Consider the following 19,283-nt stretch of genomic DNA (forward strand, 5'->3'; position numbering starts at 1 on the left):
GTCATTGTGACCAAATAGCTTCAGTCTTGACTCGCCTGATCATTGCTTCTTTAACCAACACAGCAGTTTTCAGTTGTGCATTTATGTAACTAGAGTTACATGATAAATTTGCTTTTGGTGACACTAAATGTGGAACACATGAGTGATGACTGCTAAAACGGCCTCTGTACACCTATATACTACATACTGAATTTAAAAACATATATTATTTATTACATTATTCAAATTTACAAGAACTGATTGATTTTTTTTATTGTAGTAATTACTGTATTCACGTATTTTTAAACTGAAGGGGGGATTTTTTTATTAGATTTTTTACAAGCTGTCCATTGCAAATCCTTAATTTAAAATGAACAAGTGTTATCCTGTTTTAATGGTGTGCAACATGAATTTTAGTTCTCTCCATGTTAGACAAGTAATCACTGCGTTGTGTTTTTGATGTTTGCATATTTGGTGTTGACTGTCGTGTGTTTACGTCCATATTCTGAATTTCCTGAGTCAGACAGAAGGACTTTAAGTCATGAGGCGGGCCTCCCCTCCCCCACCCCTCCCACCCGCCTTTCAGGGCCAAAATAGCGTGTGTGCCCCACTCCGAAAAACTTGTCTATCGACAGACTTGAGAGTGCGCCACGTCCAGGGTCCGAGCGGTGCGTAATTATTGACCAGAGAGTGCAAAAGGTCTGCAGCCATCTTCTGTGGACTGGACTCTTCTTCTTGCTCGACACTGACATGAATGAAACGCTGACCTCCCGTTTGGACCTCGTCGTCGGAACCGGGCCGAGTGGTGTTTATGTGCAGGAGAAGTGAGGAGAGGGCTGATGAGACGCGATGTTGTTCTGGCAGCCGTACACTGAAAACTTCCGAGCCCCCCTACAGAGACAGAACAGCGGCTATACGAGGTATCCGCTCATGCACACCTCAAATGTAAATGTTTGGTTTAGTTTATATCCTCACAGTGTGGGTGTTTGGAGCTACAACAACAATACCTGTTAATAAATAACTCTCAGTGAAAAGGTCAGCACCCTGTCGCTGTATTTGCATCAGAGATATAACATTATTTTTACGTGACACTGAGGGGTGTTTGCATGCCCACAGGGTTCATATTTGTTGACAGTAACGACTTTTTGTAGATATGTGTTATAGTTTCAGGGAGGCAGAGCGCAACTACAGTTGGACACAATGACGGAAGCTCGAAGGTTGCTGATTGGCTAATAATTCTGCGCTGGGCACAGAGGGCGGCCTCTGATTGGCTGGACGCAGTCTTTGGCATCCTTCCCGAGGCTGGTGGTGGCAGCCCTGCGGGCTACAGAGACCGACAGTCTGTGTGCTGAGGGAGCCATGTTGATGCTCGGTTTTGTGTCAAACGCTTCATTTTGGATGGTTAACGGACTGCGTGTTAAAAATAAGGAGCCCCGGCGGTGATTCCAGCCCCGCGATGAGAAGAGGAGCGCGGAGTGGGATGGTAGAGGGAGCGCCAGAGGAGAGCCGCTCTTAGGTCACCGGACGTAGCTGAAAGCAAGTGAAGTTGATGCTAGTTAGCTTCATAGCTCGGTAGCAACAGCTGGTGCGGGGCGCTGCGTGGGATGCGGTGTGTGGATTAAAACGATATTTTTTCCTCCCTCTGCTTGTGTCGTTCTGCTGAACAAACGTCAGTCGGACTGTATGAAGACTCGATACTTGAAGCAACAAAGGCGCTGCTGAATTCAGGCTAGCTTGCTTAAGCTTCCTTTTCAAAGCTAGCTGTTAGCTAACATTAGCATGCTGACAATCAGCTCGGATCTTCAGTCACGACTAACTATTTACTCGCTGAGTGCGTTCTAGGTTACTTTCGGGCAGTCTGCCTGTCTTGGAGCACCCCTTTGTGCGAAAATAAACTCTCAGAACTCGAGTGGAGATATGGCAATGCATCCAGTCTCTGTGGAAAGCTACCGGTTCGCCTGCCCAGCTTGCCAGGGAGCGGCTAGCGGGCTAGCAGCATAACTTTCCTCTCACGGGTGTCATTCAGAAGCTGCAGAGCTCACTTCCTCTATAAGCCGACCTCTCGTACCTGAAGCAAGCTGGCGGCCATCCGAGTAGAAGCCGAGGACAAGGAGCTGGGGCCGATGGCCTGGGTGCTGAAGATGGACGACGCCACGATCGAGTCGGGGCTGGTTCACGACTTCGACGCCAGCCTGTCCGGCATCGGGCAGGAGCTGGGCGCTGGAGCCTACAGCATGAGGTTAGAGAGACTGAAGTCAACATGCCAGTCCCAGCTTCAGTGGGTCGTTGGCAAGAACAGCTCTCTGAGTGTTAACATTACAGCCCCCCTGGGTGTGTTACTCCCTTTGTGCTGGGTGTTATGGTTTCTCTTTGTTTTGGGATTTGGACTTGAGCAGTCACTGCAGGGTGCCACGATCAGGGATGAAGATTAATTTCTCTAAACACACACAAAGGCAGGGAAGGGGACACGTGTCATACTACCAGGGACAAAGATGTGTTTTTTTATCAGTCTGCACTGTTTCTCAATACACGCGTGCGCTGCCAGGAGATGAGTAAAGTTTTTGTTACACCCAGGAAGTCAGGAAGACACTGTTTTGGTTTTAAGAGCAGGTCTGTGGCTTTGTTTCTCATAATCAGGGTTATGTGAAAACAAGCGGCTGCACATGTCTAGGCAGATGGGACTGAATTTAGACTCTTTTTAATGGAACTGTTCTAGGTTATAAATGAAAATGCTCAAGCATTTTCTCCTCCCTCAATCCAGGACATATATGCACCTCATCTTTTATAATTGAAGCCAGTATTTCTTTCTGTTTACCTGCTCCTGACCTCTCTAAGCAGTGATCCATGATCATGTGTTTTTAGTCTGAATATTTTAACTCCGTTTGACACTTTTGAAACTCATATTTTTATGCCTTTTCACATCCTTCCGAATGATTTTTCTCAGAAAATGTAGCAGCAGTTTAGTCACTGTAAATACACTTAGTTTAATGTATCTTTTTACACTAGCACACCATCATGTTTGGCCCATTTGTTTGTGGGGGCCATCATACTAAACTTAGGTTACTGTGCCTGTTTAAACATACTGAAGTCTAGAAAGTTTAGCATTGTTTTGACTTGTATGAGCACTGTTATTTTTAGTGGTGACCATTAGTATCAAGTGGTAGCAGCCTTGACTATGGCTATTTGGAATTTTATATAAAATAATAATTATTATATTTTTTATTTATTTTTTAAATCGTCCATTTTTTTTCAACATTGTTGTCATCCCATGTTCATTTAGTTTATACTTGTTTGGATTTTCCCAGAACATTTTCACATAATACCCAGCTCTAGTTGCAAACACAGCCTCTTTGTCACTATGCAGAAGAAATGCAGAGAATCCTGGCCTGTGACTCCAATAGTATTGGAAATCTAAAATGTATTTATTAATTTATTTCTCATTGCATGGTTATATTTATCCTAAAACTGTTTCACCACACAGGCAGTCTATAAGCATACTACATCTTTTTTAGTGGTGTTTTACCAGTAGCAAACTTGGATTGAACTGTTGGGAGTCTGGTGACTCTGAGATGTTGTGAGGTAAATCTGAGGTTCCTAATTTGGACCCTTTTTTTTTTTTTTTTTTTATTAGAGGGAGATGTTTCTTCAGATCAATGCAGAGTTAGTTTTCGACAATGACCCACAGCTTATGGCAGTCGTATAGCCTTTACACTCATCTGATCTTAGTCCAGTTGAAATGTCTGTGCTTTCTTGTACCAAAGACCACCATCAACAGACCAAATAAGGGAGTGTCTTTTGGAAGATTGGCATTCACCCCTGCAGTAGATTTCCAGAGAGCTGTAAGATGAATGCCAGCGTGTGGTGGAGGTTTTCAGGTATTACTGGCCCAACCCCTTATTTAAACACATTGTGTTGGTTTTTGCCAAAATATCTCACCTGCCTGTACACGCAGAGGCCAATAAACATGCAGTCTAGTAACAAATGTTATCTTCATAGTGCTGGTTTTAATATAATAACAAGCCAGTTTTTCCCTGGTCTCTGGTTAGTCAGGTTATTCTGGCATTTATGCTGATAGTGCATAATTACACTGGCTGGGCAGCACTACTTGAGAATAATCTGTCTGCAGAGGATGCATGTGCATTTCCTGCAACTGTGCTGTCATAGTGCATCCGACAAGGGGACGAGAACCTCTCTGGGGAAGCAGCTGAATGATGGTGTGAACTGTCACAGTACCAGTACAGGAAAGGTTGACACTTGTTGGTCATTAGTCATTGGATTTTCCATTTTTTTGGGGGGGGGTAATAAATAAATTCCTAATGCTTAACAGGTGGTTTTGTTATAAACCACCTGTTCAGTTAGTAATTGTTAGTATGCGTGCACTGTTATGTAAAGGTTAATGGGAGGTCGTGATATTTGCATGATGAAGGCAAGCCCGCCGAGGCCGTACATGTGCCTTATCTGCATCCGTCTGCTTTTAGCGTGCGTTTATCTGAGCATGACGTAGGTGTGTGCCTGTCGCTTATGTGTGTAAGCAAGATTACTGGTATTCAGGGGATGGTATGCATTGACATTATTGGTTTCTGCTTCAGACATAGTGCTGTCTGTCTGTGGTGCAGGGGTGGGTCGTGGGTGTGTTTGGAGTCAGCAGCCGATGGGAACAGAATGTCTCGGTGTTATTCAGTGGAACGAGCTCCTCAGATTTCAGGAAGCAGATGTAGTTTTCGTGGGCAGCATGGTTCAGCTGGGCTGTGGCACCCGTGTTGGTACTGCCTGGGCTCGCTCTGCAGAGAAAACACACCGGCAAGTGATTGAGAGAAAACGATACAGGGCAGGATAAATCTGGCAGGCAGCTGTTTGAAAGACTTTGTTGTTTTGAGGAAGGTGCTGCAGGAATTATTTGAAATTTGGCAAGTAGGTTTTAGTTTGGCTCCAGATTAGTTTTCCAGGTAATGAGACGCCCTGATCTACATATCTTTGCACAGATAGAACTTCTTTTTTTGCACATGCACACACTCCTCACGCTTCTCTGTGCCCTCATTGACACTCCCACAGCATTTGTCAGGGTGAGCCAAGTATGGGAACGTTGTCTAGAGTGGCTGCCAAGCGTGAGAGATGGTATATGTCAGCAGCTCAGGCTATCTCTGGGTGTTTCTGTTCATTTATCCTCCTGCGGACTCATGCATACATAATTAGAGAGACAGTTTGATCGATGGAAAGTCTTCGTCACTTATTCTAAAAAAAGGTGATCCATTGAATTATTCCACACTGTGACAGGGAAATATTGCCCAACTGAAAGTGACATATCAAGAGTGAAGTGAGAGAGTTTAAATCGCACAAACATTTGAGAGAAGGTCGTCCAGTACTGATGAATAAATACACGGTTTCCTTTACCTTCAGGAAGGTCACAGTGATTATGTTGTCATCAGGATGGAGCTCACATGGTGCTGGAGATTCAGTAAAAGCTTTAACTAACTTTGAGACAAAAGCTAGTTGAAAAATATTGAGGCCAGTGCCAAGGAAAATACCCCAAATCAGCTCCTAATGGGAAACTTGTCGCTCACAACTGTTCTTGTATTGTTTTTTTGTTTTTGTTTTTTCCCTCGCTGACTTGCTTGTCTCTCTCTGCCCCCTCCTAGTGATGTGCTGGCTCTGCCAATCTTTAAGCAGGAGGACTCCAGCCTCCCTCCTGAAAATGAGACCAAAAATCCCCCATTCCAGTATGTGCTGTGCGCCGCCACCTCGCCCGCTGTCAAGCTGCATGATGAAACGCTCACATACCTAAACCAAGGTGAGACCTAAAGAAAGGCAGGTGATTTTGGGAGGGGGGTTGTTGACCCGGTTTTACACGACCCAGTTTGTGTTGCATGGCTGCCTGTCACCAATCCAACATCAATAAATAATGACCGCATTAATTTAATGCATTTCAGTGGGATCACTGTAAAATGAAACTCTTACTGATGTGAATGCCGGCCTTGTGTGGCCTCTATGTGACACACTAAGATCTGCCTATTGCTGAAATGTATTGTAATGCACGTTGAATGCATAACAAGAAGTTATTATTCCAGGTTATTTAACATATCAATACACACAGTTTTTATTTATTTATTTAAACACCGCTCAGGGGCCTCGTTTTACGGTGGTTTGGTCATACAAGCGAGATTTTGTGGTTTTTCTTGGAAAAAGTTGTTTTGTTTTGTGTAACACTGTACTTCCTTCCAAACACTCCATTACCCCCACTGACTGTTACTTTTTCAGTGCAATAATAATGATTATCTGTCCAACTCAGTAATGTTTACTTTAACTTGTAAATCTTGCATTTTTAACTTACTTTTTTATTAGAATTGTTTTGTATGAAAACAAAACCAGCAAAGTAAGAAATTCATCATATGGTCTAAACATCTGTTTTTGCTGTGCATATAACAATAAAATATCATAATAAAGCCTGTGAAGGAGTTTGATAGAGAGCAGGGTCGGGTATTTTCTGATTGTTGGGGTTTATATTGCTCATATTGTAGTAATAGAAAGTACCTTGAGGTGACTGTTGGTGTGAAGTTGTGTTACATAAATAAAACTGGATTAAACTGCATGTAATTCATCTGGAGTGAGCATGGATAAACAAAATACCTGAGCTGTATCTTCACAGGTCAGCCTGTACAGTGTGAGCATTTGTGCTCATTTTTTAGGAAAGACGGTTTATTTGGGCATGCATGTGTCTTTAGTCTGTTTCATACAAACTGAAAGATAAACCACTGCAGCAGTGACACAACTTTATACCATGCTGGGGTAGAGCTGGGCGATAGAACGATAACGATATGTATTGCGAAATAACTTTTTCTCGATAGAAAAATTAAACTATTGCGATAGGCCTCATCTGTCTTGCGCTCTTAAAAAAAAAAAAAGAAAAAAAAGAACAGCCAATCCAAATTAAGTAGCGCAGAGCCGAACCAATCACAGCCGCAGCGTCACGTCACGTGACTTGTTAGGTACAGCACAAGTGCCAAGCCGCACGTGTGTATTTGTTTGGGAAGCAGCCAGCCGCCGTGCCGCCCGGGTAATGGAGGAAATGAGTTTGCCGACTAGAGAAAAATCAACCGACAGCGTGACCGAAGGTTATCGAAGAGAAAACGGATGATGGTTCCAATGCCGGAGAGATTGTCGAACGGAAAGGCCATAGAAGTTTCTAGTGTGAAGGTATTTCAGCTATTTCAAGTCTGACAAAAAAACAGAGTAGCACGCACTGTAAATTGTGCCGAAAGCAAGTCTGGAAGTACAATAAACCGGTGCATGCTCAATCTCTGACTGAAAGCGCTAATTCATCATTCGGTTTTTGTCAGACTAAAGTAACTGTTAAAACTGTTTGAAAAGCTAAGCTATACAACAAGGAGAGATTGAGAATTTCCTTTTAGTTCTCAGTTTATTTGATATTGACAAAAGTTAGTCAATTTTGTCTGTTCTTCTGTAAAACAAACTAAGATTTATTTTTTTAGAATTAATATTTTGTTTCTAAGTGGAATTGACAATTTAGTAGTCTTTTTTGTTTGTTCTATTTTGGAACTTAAACGCTTTAGCGGCTGCCCTTTGTGTCTGAAAAAGTCTCATGTTCCTTAAGTACATCTACCCTGTTGAACTTATTATGGGAAATAAATATTTAAATCAAAACAAGCTGCTGATTATTTCAAATATAGTTATTTGGCTTATATCGTGATATATATCGTTATCGCCTGAAATGAAAAAAAAAACATATCGTGGTATGAAAAAATCTTATATCACCCAGCTCTATGCTGGGGTGATTTTAAAAAAAAACTTCAATCAAGAATTAAAAGGCAAATTTTCCTTCAGGTGTGATCATTTAAAGAGTATAAAATGCAAGTTGTCTCCACAGCAGCACTGAGAGGATTCTGTATCTACTTTTTTGTGTTTTTAGTCTTTGTTCCTGGAAGTTTGATAAGGTTAAACTCTGTAACTACAGAGTCGATAGGCAGACCAGTGAGAGAGTCCAGGATTTATGATAACTGTTTTGTTTGCATAGCACTTATCACTACTAGCATTTCAAAGTTCTTTACACAAAGTGCAATAAAACACAGTCATGTGTGACTAAACAGGCAGGAGTCGGAAGTTAAACTAAAACAAATTACTAAAAGAACGTTTTGGGTTTTTTGTTTTTTTGTTTTAAAAAGGACCTATAAATGTGATAACATCAACAATATATAATACTGACAATAAAATAATCAGAAGTTGTAATAAGTAATCCAAACATGAGGAAATACAAGTGTGAGTCAGAGTTTTAGTGCCATTAAATCCCAGTATTGTTGAGTGTTTCATCAGAGGAACCATTCCTGCAGTGTCATTCATAAATTTAAAACGATAATAACGAGCCTGTAGCTTTTTATTAAGTGTGTAAAATTCAAATATATGTATACGCTCACTGTTCCTTGTTAAATCTTTCTTTTTTTGTTGTTGTTTTTTTAATGTTCATCTACTCTCACTCAGGCCAGTCTTATGAGGTGCGTATGTTGGACAACAGGAAGCCAGGGGAGTTACCGGAGCTCAACAACAAGATGGTGAAGGTGAGAGGATCCTCACAGCTCGTGGGCAATCATGCATCTGTGTCTGTAAACGGTACACATTATATCTAATGTGTGTGTCTGTGTGTGTAGAGCATAGTGCGAGTGGTGTTTCACGACCGTCGGCTGCAGTACACAGAGCACCAGCAGCTGGAGGGATGGAAGTGGAACCGTCCTGGCGACCGTCTCCTTGACATCGGTAAAGATGCCTGCCGAGAAATGTTTGCTTAGACTGTCCCGGTCATGTGTGTGATTTGTAACTCAAATATTTCTGTGTGTGTGTGTGTGTGTGTGTGTGTGTGTGTGTGTGTGTGTGTGTCTCAGATATCCCCATGTCAGTGGGCATTGTGGAGCCAAAGACTCACCCCTCCCAGCTGAATGCTGCAGAGTTTCTGTGGGACTTGAACAAAAGAACTTCTGTGTTTGTGCAGGTAACACTCAGACATCCTCTGACACTCATTCAAACCACAGAGAGACACACACACACATACATCCTCTCTCTTCGAGCCACCTACTCAGGGTGCTGCTGAATTTCCACATCAAACACGGTTTGACTTCATCGCGTCTACCCGCCGTCTGCAGGTGCACTGCATTAGCACAGAGTTCACTCCCAGGAAGCACGGCGGAGAGAAGGGCGTCCCCTTCAGGATCCAGTTCGACACGTTTGCCCTCGGAGACAGCGGAGACTACACGGAGCACCTCCACTCTGCCTCCTGCCAAATTAAAGTCTTCAAGGTGCTCACTCAGTCTTAAACAGGGCACGTTTGAAACTGTGCCAGCACTCACCAGTTACATCTCTTCTTCTCTGCTTCCTGTTTAGCCAAAGGGGGCAGATCGCAAGCAAAAGACTGACAGGGAGAAGATGGAGAAACGCACAGCTCAAGAGAAGGAAAAGTACCAGCCTTCTTATGATACCACTATCCTGTCAGAGGTCGGTACAGGGCTGCTGTGAACTCCTAGGCTTTATGTGACTTTAGCACTAACTAGCTTATAATACTAACAAGCTTCCAGGTTCAGTTCTCGTTCATAATACAAAAGACTCCATCACTGCCAACCAGTCTGAAAAGTACAATGCTTTGGATTTAAGAACTAACGAACAGCAATAACTTTATTCAGAAAGCTGCTGAAGTCATATAATCCTCTTAATTCCTTGGCTGTGGTTTCTTACTGTTTCTCACATTCAAGTGTATAAGTGCCACTTACTCTGAAACAATCAGTTACTGCGTGGTAAAACCTCAGATCATCAAAAATACGATGATCGTGTTGAGCCCCAAAATAAAAACCCTCCTTTGATTTATGTGGGGGGAGGGGTTCTTTTTTTAAAAATAAAAAACTCATTTGAGACCATCAGTGTCACAGAAATGTTTGGCACTTTGCGCCGTGCAGTGGCACAGATTTGATGTCACATTAGTTTGCCAGGTGTGTTTAATGTTAGGAGAGCCGTGTCTGTTCACACGGCTGTCATCTTTCCTTCTTTCAGCCTCATTTGTTTATAACAAGTTCACCAACTCAGAGGCACGTTGCTGCTGTGAAACAGTAACTGGTTAGTATTTCTGTGCCCAGTTATCATCTAGTCGACTAGCAGCACATAACTAAACTGGATTTTGTGTCACTTTGTGTGGATTTACCATATATTCTCAGATACTGAACAGACTTTTGTTGTCAGCTCAACTGTTTGTCTAGACCAATGATTCCTAATGTTGGGCTGCAACCCCCTGTGGGGTCTGAATGGGCCACAGCAGGTCCAGTGTGCCCAGTATCCCTCCTGCACACGTTCAGGCGATCTTGGCTCTCTAATGTTGTCTCTACACTGCTCAGCCTGAGCTGTTCCTTCGATGTACTCCCTCCTGCTCGCTCCCAGTGAAAATTAAGTTAACTGATATTCTTAATTCTCCTATATTAGAAATGTAAATGGATGGGACTGTATCATTTTAATCTGTGGAGTGTTTATGTGACTAAATCCTACAGGATGAGAAACATATTTCTATTTTATAACCAACTAATAAACTTTTGGTTTATTTCTTATTGGATTCAGTAGGATTAAATCTTTTTAGAGTCATTTTAAAATCAAATGTGTTTCTATATTAAAATCTTGTTTTGACTTGGGTTTTGTAATTCATTTTAAAATGGCCATTATTTATTGTTATTCTTAATTTCTGGGCTTTTTGGATCCTGAACCTTTTCTCGTCACTAATTGTAAAGATTTTAATTTGGAAACTAAAGCTGCTGATAGAAGATCAGGTTCAACAAGTTCATCACTGGAGCATGAATTAATGAAAAGGCAAAGGAAATGTTTAGTTAGGCATGTGTGATCATCAGTTGGGCGTTTTTACTGAAGTTTTGGGCGTGCCACTGAAAATGTTTATATTTCAAATGAAGCTGCAGAGGTGTGACGTTTGGGAATAGCTGGTCTTGACTAAATAGTTGTGTTAATGTGACAAAAGGGATTTGTTCTGTTTAAGTTGCTGTCTTACTTATTATATAAGTGAGATTTTCCAGGGTCTTCTCATATCCCCCTCCCCTTAAACATCACTCACACAGATGGTCATCAAACCAGCTACACACTGCACTCTTGGTGTCACAGCTTTACTAAATACTGCTATGGTCACACTAGAGAAAACGGGTCTGAGAATGCAGCGCAACCAAAATTACTGCAATTGCAATAAGCTAAGTGACTTCGTTGCCTTTAAAATAGTTGCTTTGAAGACTGGTACGAGGTGTGCAACCAGTTGCAGTCAGTTGGTGTCTTCAAAGCAACTTTCTGTTTTCAGTTTAAAATTGACCCAGGTTAAGTTGGAAATTATGCACAATTTGTTGGTGATGAAATGGTCATCTACCTCCATAGACATTCACATTAATTTCTTATATTCACAGTCCAGTCAGAACTTCATACAGCTGAAACAGAGATTCCTTCACAAGTGATGGCGTAGTTGCTGCAAGACGGCAATTTGACAACAGTACAGGTGCTCAGCAACCTCGCTTTTAAACAAGAATATAACCAGAAAACAGCCACTATTGCAAAGAGATGCATCACAGACGAGGTGTGCCTATAAATTAGACCACAGTCTATGACAGTCAGTCTTGAGTCAGACCGTGATTGTTTGGAGACAGGTTACCTCCCATTCAATCACTTTGCAAACAAAAAGTCACCCAGAGGTCGAGGATGTCAGACAGTCGGCCTTCGTTGGTATTGTTGGTAAAAGAATCACCGGCCGATCGCTGAAAGTTTTCCCAGTCAAAAAAAGGATGTCGTTCTATTTTTACGGTAGTGTGACTGAGTCATAAAGCATAGCATGGACGAACTGTAAACATAACGAACATAAAACCACTTATGTCAGAACATCAGTTTTCTTAACCCCTCATCCAGTTCAGGGTTTTGGGGTCTGGACTCCTTCCCAGCTGACATTGTGGGAGAGGTGGGGTTCCTCCCCAAAGATCGCCAGCCTGTGGGAGGGTTTATATCAGAACATGCGTCACATTTTAGCCGACATTCGTTAGCTTTGTTGCATCGGTCTGTAACTTCCCCAACAGCCAGACGGGTCTGTTTCTTCCACCAGTAAGGGGTGGCCAGCCTTTATTTATTAGCATCAATCATGCTCTGCACCTTTTATCAGAGACCCAGCTTTTAATTCATTTTCACTGTTGTTGCAGTGACATAACTTCTTGCTTAGAGGAAAATGGTTTTCAAAAAACAGTTTGAATCTTTTGCGGCTTATATTAAAATCAGTTAGTAATGAAGTCCAAAGAATTGCCTTTTATCAAATATATTACATTTATTTTGTGAAATGGTGTCTCTGCTCCTTTTCTGTGACAACACTAATATGTTTTTGTTATATTCATAAGGGTGTTTACATATTTCAGTGATATAAGTGGAGATGTTTGGTGGGTGAGGGTGAAACTCTCCTCAGACTGTTTTAAAATGCGCTCAAATGTTATTATTGGACTATAATTACGGTGATAATTACACCTCTGTATCTGTTCCCCACATACCGAGTTGGAGGTTTTAGTTGTTTGTGTGATAACCGCTGGCTGGCTGGCTAATCTCTGCTGTGTGTCTGTATGTAGACAAGGCTTGAGCCCATCATAGAGGATGCGGGCGACCATGAGCTGAAAAAGTCCAGCAAGCGGACACTTCCCGCTGATTGTGGCGACTCCTTGGCCAAAAGAGGCAGTGTAAGCATCCTGCTCTGCTCTCCTCTTCCTCCTCTTAATCACTCCACACACTGTCTGCCACCTTTTTTAGGACCCCTTGTTGAGTGAGGCCCTCAGTTGCTGTTTAGGGGATGTTGTACTGAACTTGACTTTAGGCTAGATGGAGCTAAATTTCCTTCACACAAGTCAATAAGTGCGTCTTTCCACAGTGCTCTCCTTGGCCAGACAACGCCTACACCAGCACCAACCAGGCAGCTACTCTCTCCTTCGCCTCCACCCCACTGTCGACCTACACGACCTCCTCAGTACTGGACAGGTACCTTGAACGTGTGTGTGTGAGTGAGAGAGCTTTCTGATTTTTAGGTAAAGTGTATACTGGTCCTAAATCAACATCTCTGTTTTCCAGCGACTCGTCCTCACCCAATCACCAGGCAGACCCTGGCAGCCATGTCAACTCGGAGGTTAGTGAAAAGTGACACAGCTGCACGAACAGATAGAAAGTTAAAGGTGTTTGCGAGAGGTGTAAGAGAGGCTCAGGTGTAGATGATAACGTAATTGATTGCTTTGCCGAGTGTGCTGAGTCACTGTCGGGCTGTAATGACTCGGCTGAACAGTGCAGAGGCGCTGTTAATGGTTTTAGTAACATTTGTTTTGTACCTGAAATCACAAATGAAAACGTCTGCTGTGAAGAACATCTGATGCCGTGTCACATGATACATTTTCCTCCCTCCATGACACAGGGTTAAGATTTTATTGCGTTTCAGTAAGTGACACAATCGCAGTACTGACTGCTGCTGTGGTTAAATCCATGTTTGTTTCTGATGAGCAGCAACATTTATTCCAGCAGATATTTAGATCCCTTATTTAGATAACTTTTTCTGCTGTTATTACTTTTCATTTGAATTCTCTCCATGAATTTGAGTTGCATTCGAACATTTGAAGCATATTTCTTCCCATTTATCTGCCGTTATATCTCTGTAATGTGAAATATAGTGTTTTCAGTTACAGAGAGGAGAAAATGGTATAGGTGACTGACGAATGTCTCACCTCCACTCTTCAGTTGAGTTTAAATCCATGACTTTTTTTCCACTCTTTGTGTTTTATTTAAAATTGTCTTAAGTTTCTTTTCCACTAGCACCTGCTCGATTCAACTTTACTCAGTTTTGGTCATTTTCTGTTGCAAGTCAGTAAAGCTCAGTGTGGGTGGGGTTGTTATAGCGAGGTGGTTCTTAACTCCTGTGACGTCATTTGTTTGCGACACAAACGCTACACAACAATGGAGGACATTGAGGCGTTGGTATACATGTTGCTAAACTGATGGTAAATGTCTGCACCGCATCACGTGTCGCCATTTCCCCCGTTTCCTGCTTTCAAAAATGGCATCGCTCATGAGTCCTCCAGTGATGTCACTCCCGTGCCGATCAGTGACATGCAGTCTGTTGGCGTCATATTTTTGGTACCAGGTACTACCACCTAATAAAAAACCCTAAAAGTTGAGTCGAGCTGAGTAGGTTCTAGTGGAAAAGAGGCTTTAGTGCCCTTAGTTTTAATCCAAATATGGTTTAGCTGAGTTGTATTAATGTGTCGACCCCCTGTTTGCGCCTCGTTACAGCAGTTGAGCCCCACTGCCTCCATACAGGACACACAGAAGTGGCTGCTGAAAAATCGCTTCAGCTCCTACACACGGCTCTTCTCTAACTTCTCAGGTATGCACAGGCAGATTGTCAGCACACACAATGTGGTCAGGCATGCTCATGATGTTGTAAGACGAGCACGTGCATTACAAGTAACTGGATGTGCTTCCTTTTTTTTAATTATTTGTTTTTAGGTTCTGATTTGTTAAAGCTAACCCGGGACGATCTAGTCCAGATTTGTGGGCCAGCAGATGGGATCAGGCTCTTCAATGCACTCAAATCCAGGTAGGTCACATGTGAGTGGCTGCTTCTTCTGGTGAAGAAAAAAAAAACAAACAGTTAGAGAGAGAGAGATAACATGATGTCACCCACAACAAAAACACAGCGAGTTATCTCCCATCATGCCAGCTCCAGGCTCTGGTATACACCACACCCATGCTGTTTTCTGTGTATGCAGGTCAGTGCGTCCCAGGCTGACAGTATATGTCTGTAAGGAGTCCCTTCAAGAGAGCCCCCTGCTGGACAGACACAGCACTAACGAAAATGGAGAACACTGTCTCTCCTCTGGTTTACACGGTAAAGACGAACAGATGCTGCTGATATTAATCAGGGACCAAATGCCGTCTGTGATTATTATCATGACTGTGAAACCGGTCTGGTGTGTTTCTGTGCAGTGTACCATGCTCTGTATCTAGAGGAGCTCACAGCTGCAGAACTCATCCGCAAGATGGCGTGCGTGTGCAGCATTCCACTGGGAACGATCAACCAGGTGTACCGACAGGGTCCTACAGGCATACACATCCTGCTAAGTGACCAGGTACACACACACACACACACACTCCTTATATTTTGAGTGTCACATTCATGGCCCTGAATGACTCGTGAAGTGGAAGGTTTTTTTTATTAAAAAAAACAGTGGAATAAATGGTAAGTGGGCTGGTACCATTGCACCGAGAGCATTCACACACACATGCTTTTAGCCTCTGCTTTAAGTACTTTCTAACAATCACACACACACCCTGACTGATGCTTCAGGGGAAATTTGGGGTTCAAGGATACTCAGAGAAGACCCACTCTACCTCCCATAAACAGGAAAGTGCCTCACTGTGTGCTTTAGTGGACATGGTGACGTCCTTTTCACTCAGCAACACCGTGCTCAGAAATAGGGCACCATAGAAGTTGTGGGTTTGAGGTCTGGTTTCGTGTCGTGGTTTACACATTTGCCTAACAAGTGAAAAAATACCTGTGTTGATCCGAGGAGTGAACCACCAACCCTTCAGTTATCGATGACCTGCTCCGCCCCCTGAGCTACAGACACTCACAGCTTACAGAGGAATAACCGGCGCCATCACCGTGTCTCTTATTTGCATGTTGTTTATGGGCTCTTTGTGTGTCACACACACACTGTGTCGCTCTTCAAAGTCAGACCTGTGTGCTACCGAAACAAACCTTTAACCTGCTGAGAATGTTTCATGGGCTCCAGCGCTTCACCCTGTTTTTTTTTTTTGTTTTTTTTTTGTATTTCTCTCCCACAGATGGTTTACAACTTCCCTGACGAGAGCTGTTTTTTAATCAGCACTGTCAAAGGTCAGCAGTCTACGCTAACAGATAGAAAGCCACAACCTAGATCGCTGTTTGACAAGGATGTAATGTCTCCCTTCACTTTTCCCCCTCTCTGCAGATGAGTCGGGCGAAGGACTCCATCTAATCTTGAAGTAGTGAGGAGGACAGATGGCATCACTAATTCTCCACCCTCTGTTTTGGAGCTGAAGCCTCCCTCTGTCCATCCCTCTGCCTGCCTCTACTCTTTCCCTCTTCTTCCTCCCTGTCTCTCTAAGCGATAGCTCGACGGGAAGCAGACAGACTGCGCTAAAGCCATGTAAATGTTAGAATCTGACATGGGTGTGTCCACTGTTTCATATTGAAAACATTATTAACGAAGGAGATTTAGTTCAAAGAAGAGAGACCGGGGGGATGTGGGATAAAGGGGGGAAAGTTAGCAATGTTCTATGTATTTTGATTTTATTATTTTATTTTAATTTTTTTGTCTTTTGTATGGTTTTTGTGTGGAGATCGGAGGGTGGCGGCTCCGGGAGAGGAGTGGGGGTCGGCAGGAGAAGGAAAGCGTTTCCTTATTGCTCGTTGCCCTTCCTTCACAACGCACACAACCAGCACTAGGCCAGTATTTGGTAACCTGTACTGCTGAACAGCATGCGATCTCATACTAACTCGCTTAAAGGAGAATCCCACCGTGCCCTGCTTGTTTAACATTCTCGATGGGTTTGTCTTAATAAACCATTAATTAACCAACCACGTATTGATCAGCCGAGCTTGGTAACCCCGGAAAGAAACGGGCGTTTTGTAGATGTTTTTTGTTCTTCTTTGACTTTGTCAGACGGACTGCTTTCATTAACTCGTCTCGCGAAGTCGTCCTCAGTGATTTACAGCCATATCTCTGTGCTGACGCGACGTCACGCTCAGCTTTCCCGATGCACGTCCCGTTTATTCTGAGCTTTTACTCGTTTTACTTCGTGCTTTATTTATGGATCAGCCGTTTCTTTCATTGAATTTGTTTCTGGTGCCATACTGGCTCTTTTTCTTTCTTTCTTCCGTTTTTTTTAAAAATAGTGCGATCTTTTACTCACATTTTCACACACACACAGCACATACACTTCATCTTTGACTCCTCTGCTTTGTGTACTGACTTTGAAACACTCGTTCAGAGACATGTGATTCTGGGGCTTTTGGCCGTTTGTGTGCAAGAAGGAAAAACAAAAAGGACGAAACCTCTTAAGAAAACAGTCAGCCTATCCAAAAACCTCCTATAATGGGGACCAAACAGGTTTTTAGATTCATAGGCATTTTTTTTTTTTCTTTCTGCCTGACTCTGGACACCTTAGAAGCATTAAGAGACGATTAAGTCAGATTTAGCAGCATTGCTTGTGCGCAAAAGTAATAAACCCTCTGTTCCAGGATCTGCTTTGCAAGGAAAAAATACCAAACACCCGCTATCTCCTGGTTTCAATAGTCTTATTTCTGAAGAGCAGAAAACCTTCACAGCACCACATCCACCTTGTATTTTTATGTAGCTGAACGCAGGAAGTCGTGTCTTTCGAGTGCCCTTATCTTTGAAAAAGTGACGGGAAGCCTCTCACTGCTCCTGGGGGGGTCAGTTAAGTCGACTTAATCATTTTTGGTACACGGTGTTTCAGCATTTTTGAAGTGCGTACACTTGAGCGTGTCAGTGTCTGAATGTGTGTGTGTGTGTGTGTGTGTGTGTGTGTGTGTTTAAGTCTGCACTCGTATCATTTTTCTTTTCTTGCAAAGACTTCATTATGTCAGTTTTTAAAAAAAAAAACAACAAAAAACCTTTTTTCCTGTTGGTATAATGAAACTGTGTTTTAGCTTGCTATGTAGTAAAGAGCATGTGGAAGATGGGGAAAGGTAGGAAATGGTAATTTTTGTCAGTGACCGTAACCCCCTCTGTCTTTTTCCAGAAGTTAGAGACCAAGCCTGCACTGAAGAAATTCACAAAATTCAAGCTTGATGTGTAGTGAGTAGTCCTACTGCCCCTACCCTCTTCTTAACCGAGAAGGAGAACAAAAAAATAAATAAAACAGAATGTCGAGACTAAAAAAAAAGAGTTTTTGTCTCACCACACGCCAGAGCCAGGACTGTAGCTCTTGTGGTGTTTTAGGACGTGAGCACCGCAGCGCAGTAAAGCTGCGGTCGTCAGCTCAGACATTAATAGAGCGAGTCCGGCGAACTCTTGATTAGCAGTTTTGGTCCGCTGAAGGCCTGACCGCGTGACTGTCTGTGTGACTGTGTGTAAGAGAGTGCGAGCTCGAGAGGTGACCACTGTTGATGTACAGCCCTAATGTCTGATGATGATGATGATGCTTCTCATGTACACAGTATCATATGCTGGAGATGTACACAACCACGTGCTGGGAATAAATGATTTCATAACTTTGTCTGGTGTCCTGCTTTATTATTAAAACTGTAATGTTGTTTTTGAGACCTACATCATCCCTTTCTTTTTCTTTTTTTTCTGTCTTTTTCACCCAAAAACTAAAATTGCGAAATTAAAATAATGGATGAAAAAGTAGTGGGTAAATTTCTTTTATTTGTATTTCTCTGTAGGTTTGATAAACGCCCCCTTTTTTTTAATTGACTATTCTGGCAATTATTTTGTTGTTTAGGCATTAAAAAGATTAAAATGATGGTCAATGACTTACAACTCAGACTTCATAGGTTTTTGAGGTGTCACATGTTGATAAATGGCAAATTGCAAATTTGAGCTGCTTTCTTTAGGGGTGACCACTGTGAATCATCTGCCTCCATCTCACCTTATCCAAAGCAGCATCCTGTCACAAGAACCCTCCTCCTCCACATCCATGAACCTCCTCTGTGGTCTTCCTCTTTAACTCCTGCCTGGCAGCTCCATATTTAACATCCTTTGTCCAGTATATCCGCTATCCCTCCTCTGCACATGTCCAAACCATCTTCACCCTTGTCTCTCCGACTTTGTCCACAAATGGCTCAACTCGATGGTCTCTCTGATGTGCTTATCTCTAATCTTGTCTGTTCTGCTCACTCCCACATTAAAGTCTCAACAATCTCAGCTCAGCCTCCTCTCTCTCTATCGGTGTCACCATCTCCAACCATGCGTCACGTCAGGTCTCACTACCATCTTGTAAACCTTCCCTTTGACCCCTGCTGATATCCTTCTGTCAAAAATCATCTCTGACATCATCTCCACCCCTCCTCCACTCTTTTCTTCACCTCTCTTGTGTACTGTCTGTTGCTTTGGATGGTTGACCCCAGGTTTTTAACCATGTCCACCTTCATCCTCTGCTCCTCCGAGCTTCTCCGTTCCACCTGTTTAATTCACACACGTGTATTCTCTTTTACTTCTACTTACTTTCATTCCTCTTCACAGCTCTCCAGGCTC

General features: G+C 42.7%; 1 protein-coding gene across 5 annotated transcripts; it reads left to right on the forward strand.

The window, feature by feature from the left end:
- Nucleotides 1-582: 582 nt before the first annotated feature.
- On the forward strand, nucleotides 583-18,303 carry ubp1 (upstream binding protein 1). 5 transcript variants are annotated; one of them, XM_005478581.4, is made up of 16 exons: nucleotides 583-899; nucleotides 5,616-5,767; nucleotides 8,470-8,546; nucleotides 8,637-8,742; nucleotides 8,868-8,974; nucleotides 9,126-9,278; nucleotides 9,364-9,474; nucleotides 12,609-12,716; nucleotides 12,905-13,011; nucleotides 13,102-13,156; nucleotides 14,308-14,401; nucleotides 14,524-14,614; nucleotides 14,787-14,905; nucleotides 15,004-15,146; nucleotides 15,865-15,916; nucleotides 16,011-18,303. In XM_005478581.4, the coding sequence occupies exons 1-16, from the start codon at nucleotides 829-831 to the stop codon at nucleotides 16,046-16,048; spliced, it is 1,584 nt and encodes a 527-aa protein (XP_005478638.1). In that variant the 5' UTR covers nucleotides 583-828; the 3' UTR covers nucleotides 16,049-18,303. The 5 variants fall into 5 exon arrangements, with proteins under 5 accessions (XP_005478638.1, XP_019206043.1, XP_005478639.1 ...); XM_003444049.5 differs by lacking the exon at nucleotides 583-899 and adding an exon at nucleotides 1,244-2,218; XM_005478582.4 differs by lacking the exons at nucleotides 583-899; nucleotides 12,609-12,716 and adding an exon at nucleotides 1,236-2,218.
- The last annotated feature ends 980 nt before the right edge of the window (nucleotides 18,304-19,283 follow it).

Source organism: Oreochromis niloticus, linkage group LG22 (assembly GCF_001858045.2).
Source record: "Oreochromis niloticus isolate F11D_XX linkage group LG22, O_niloticus_UMD_NMBU, whole genome shotgun sequence".
NCBI lineage: Eukaryota > Metazoa > Chordata > Actinopteri > Cichliformes > Cichlidae > Oreochromis > Oreochromis niloticus.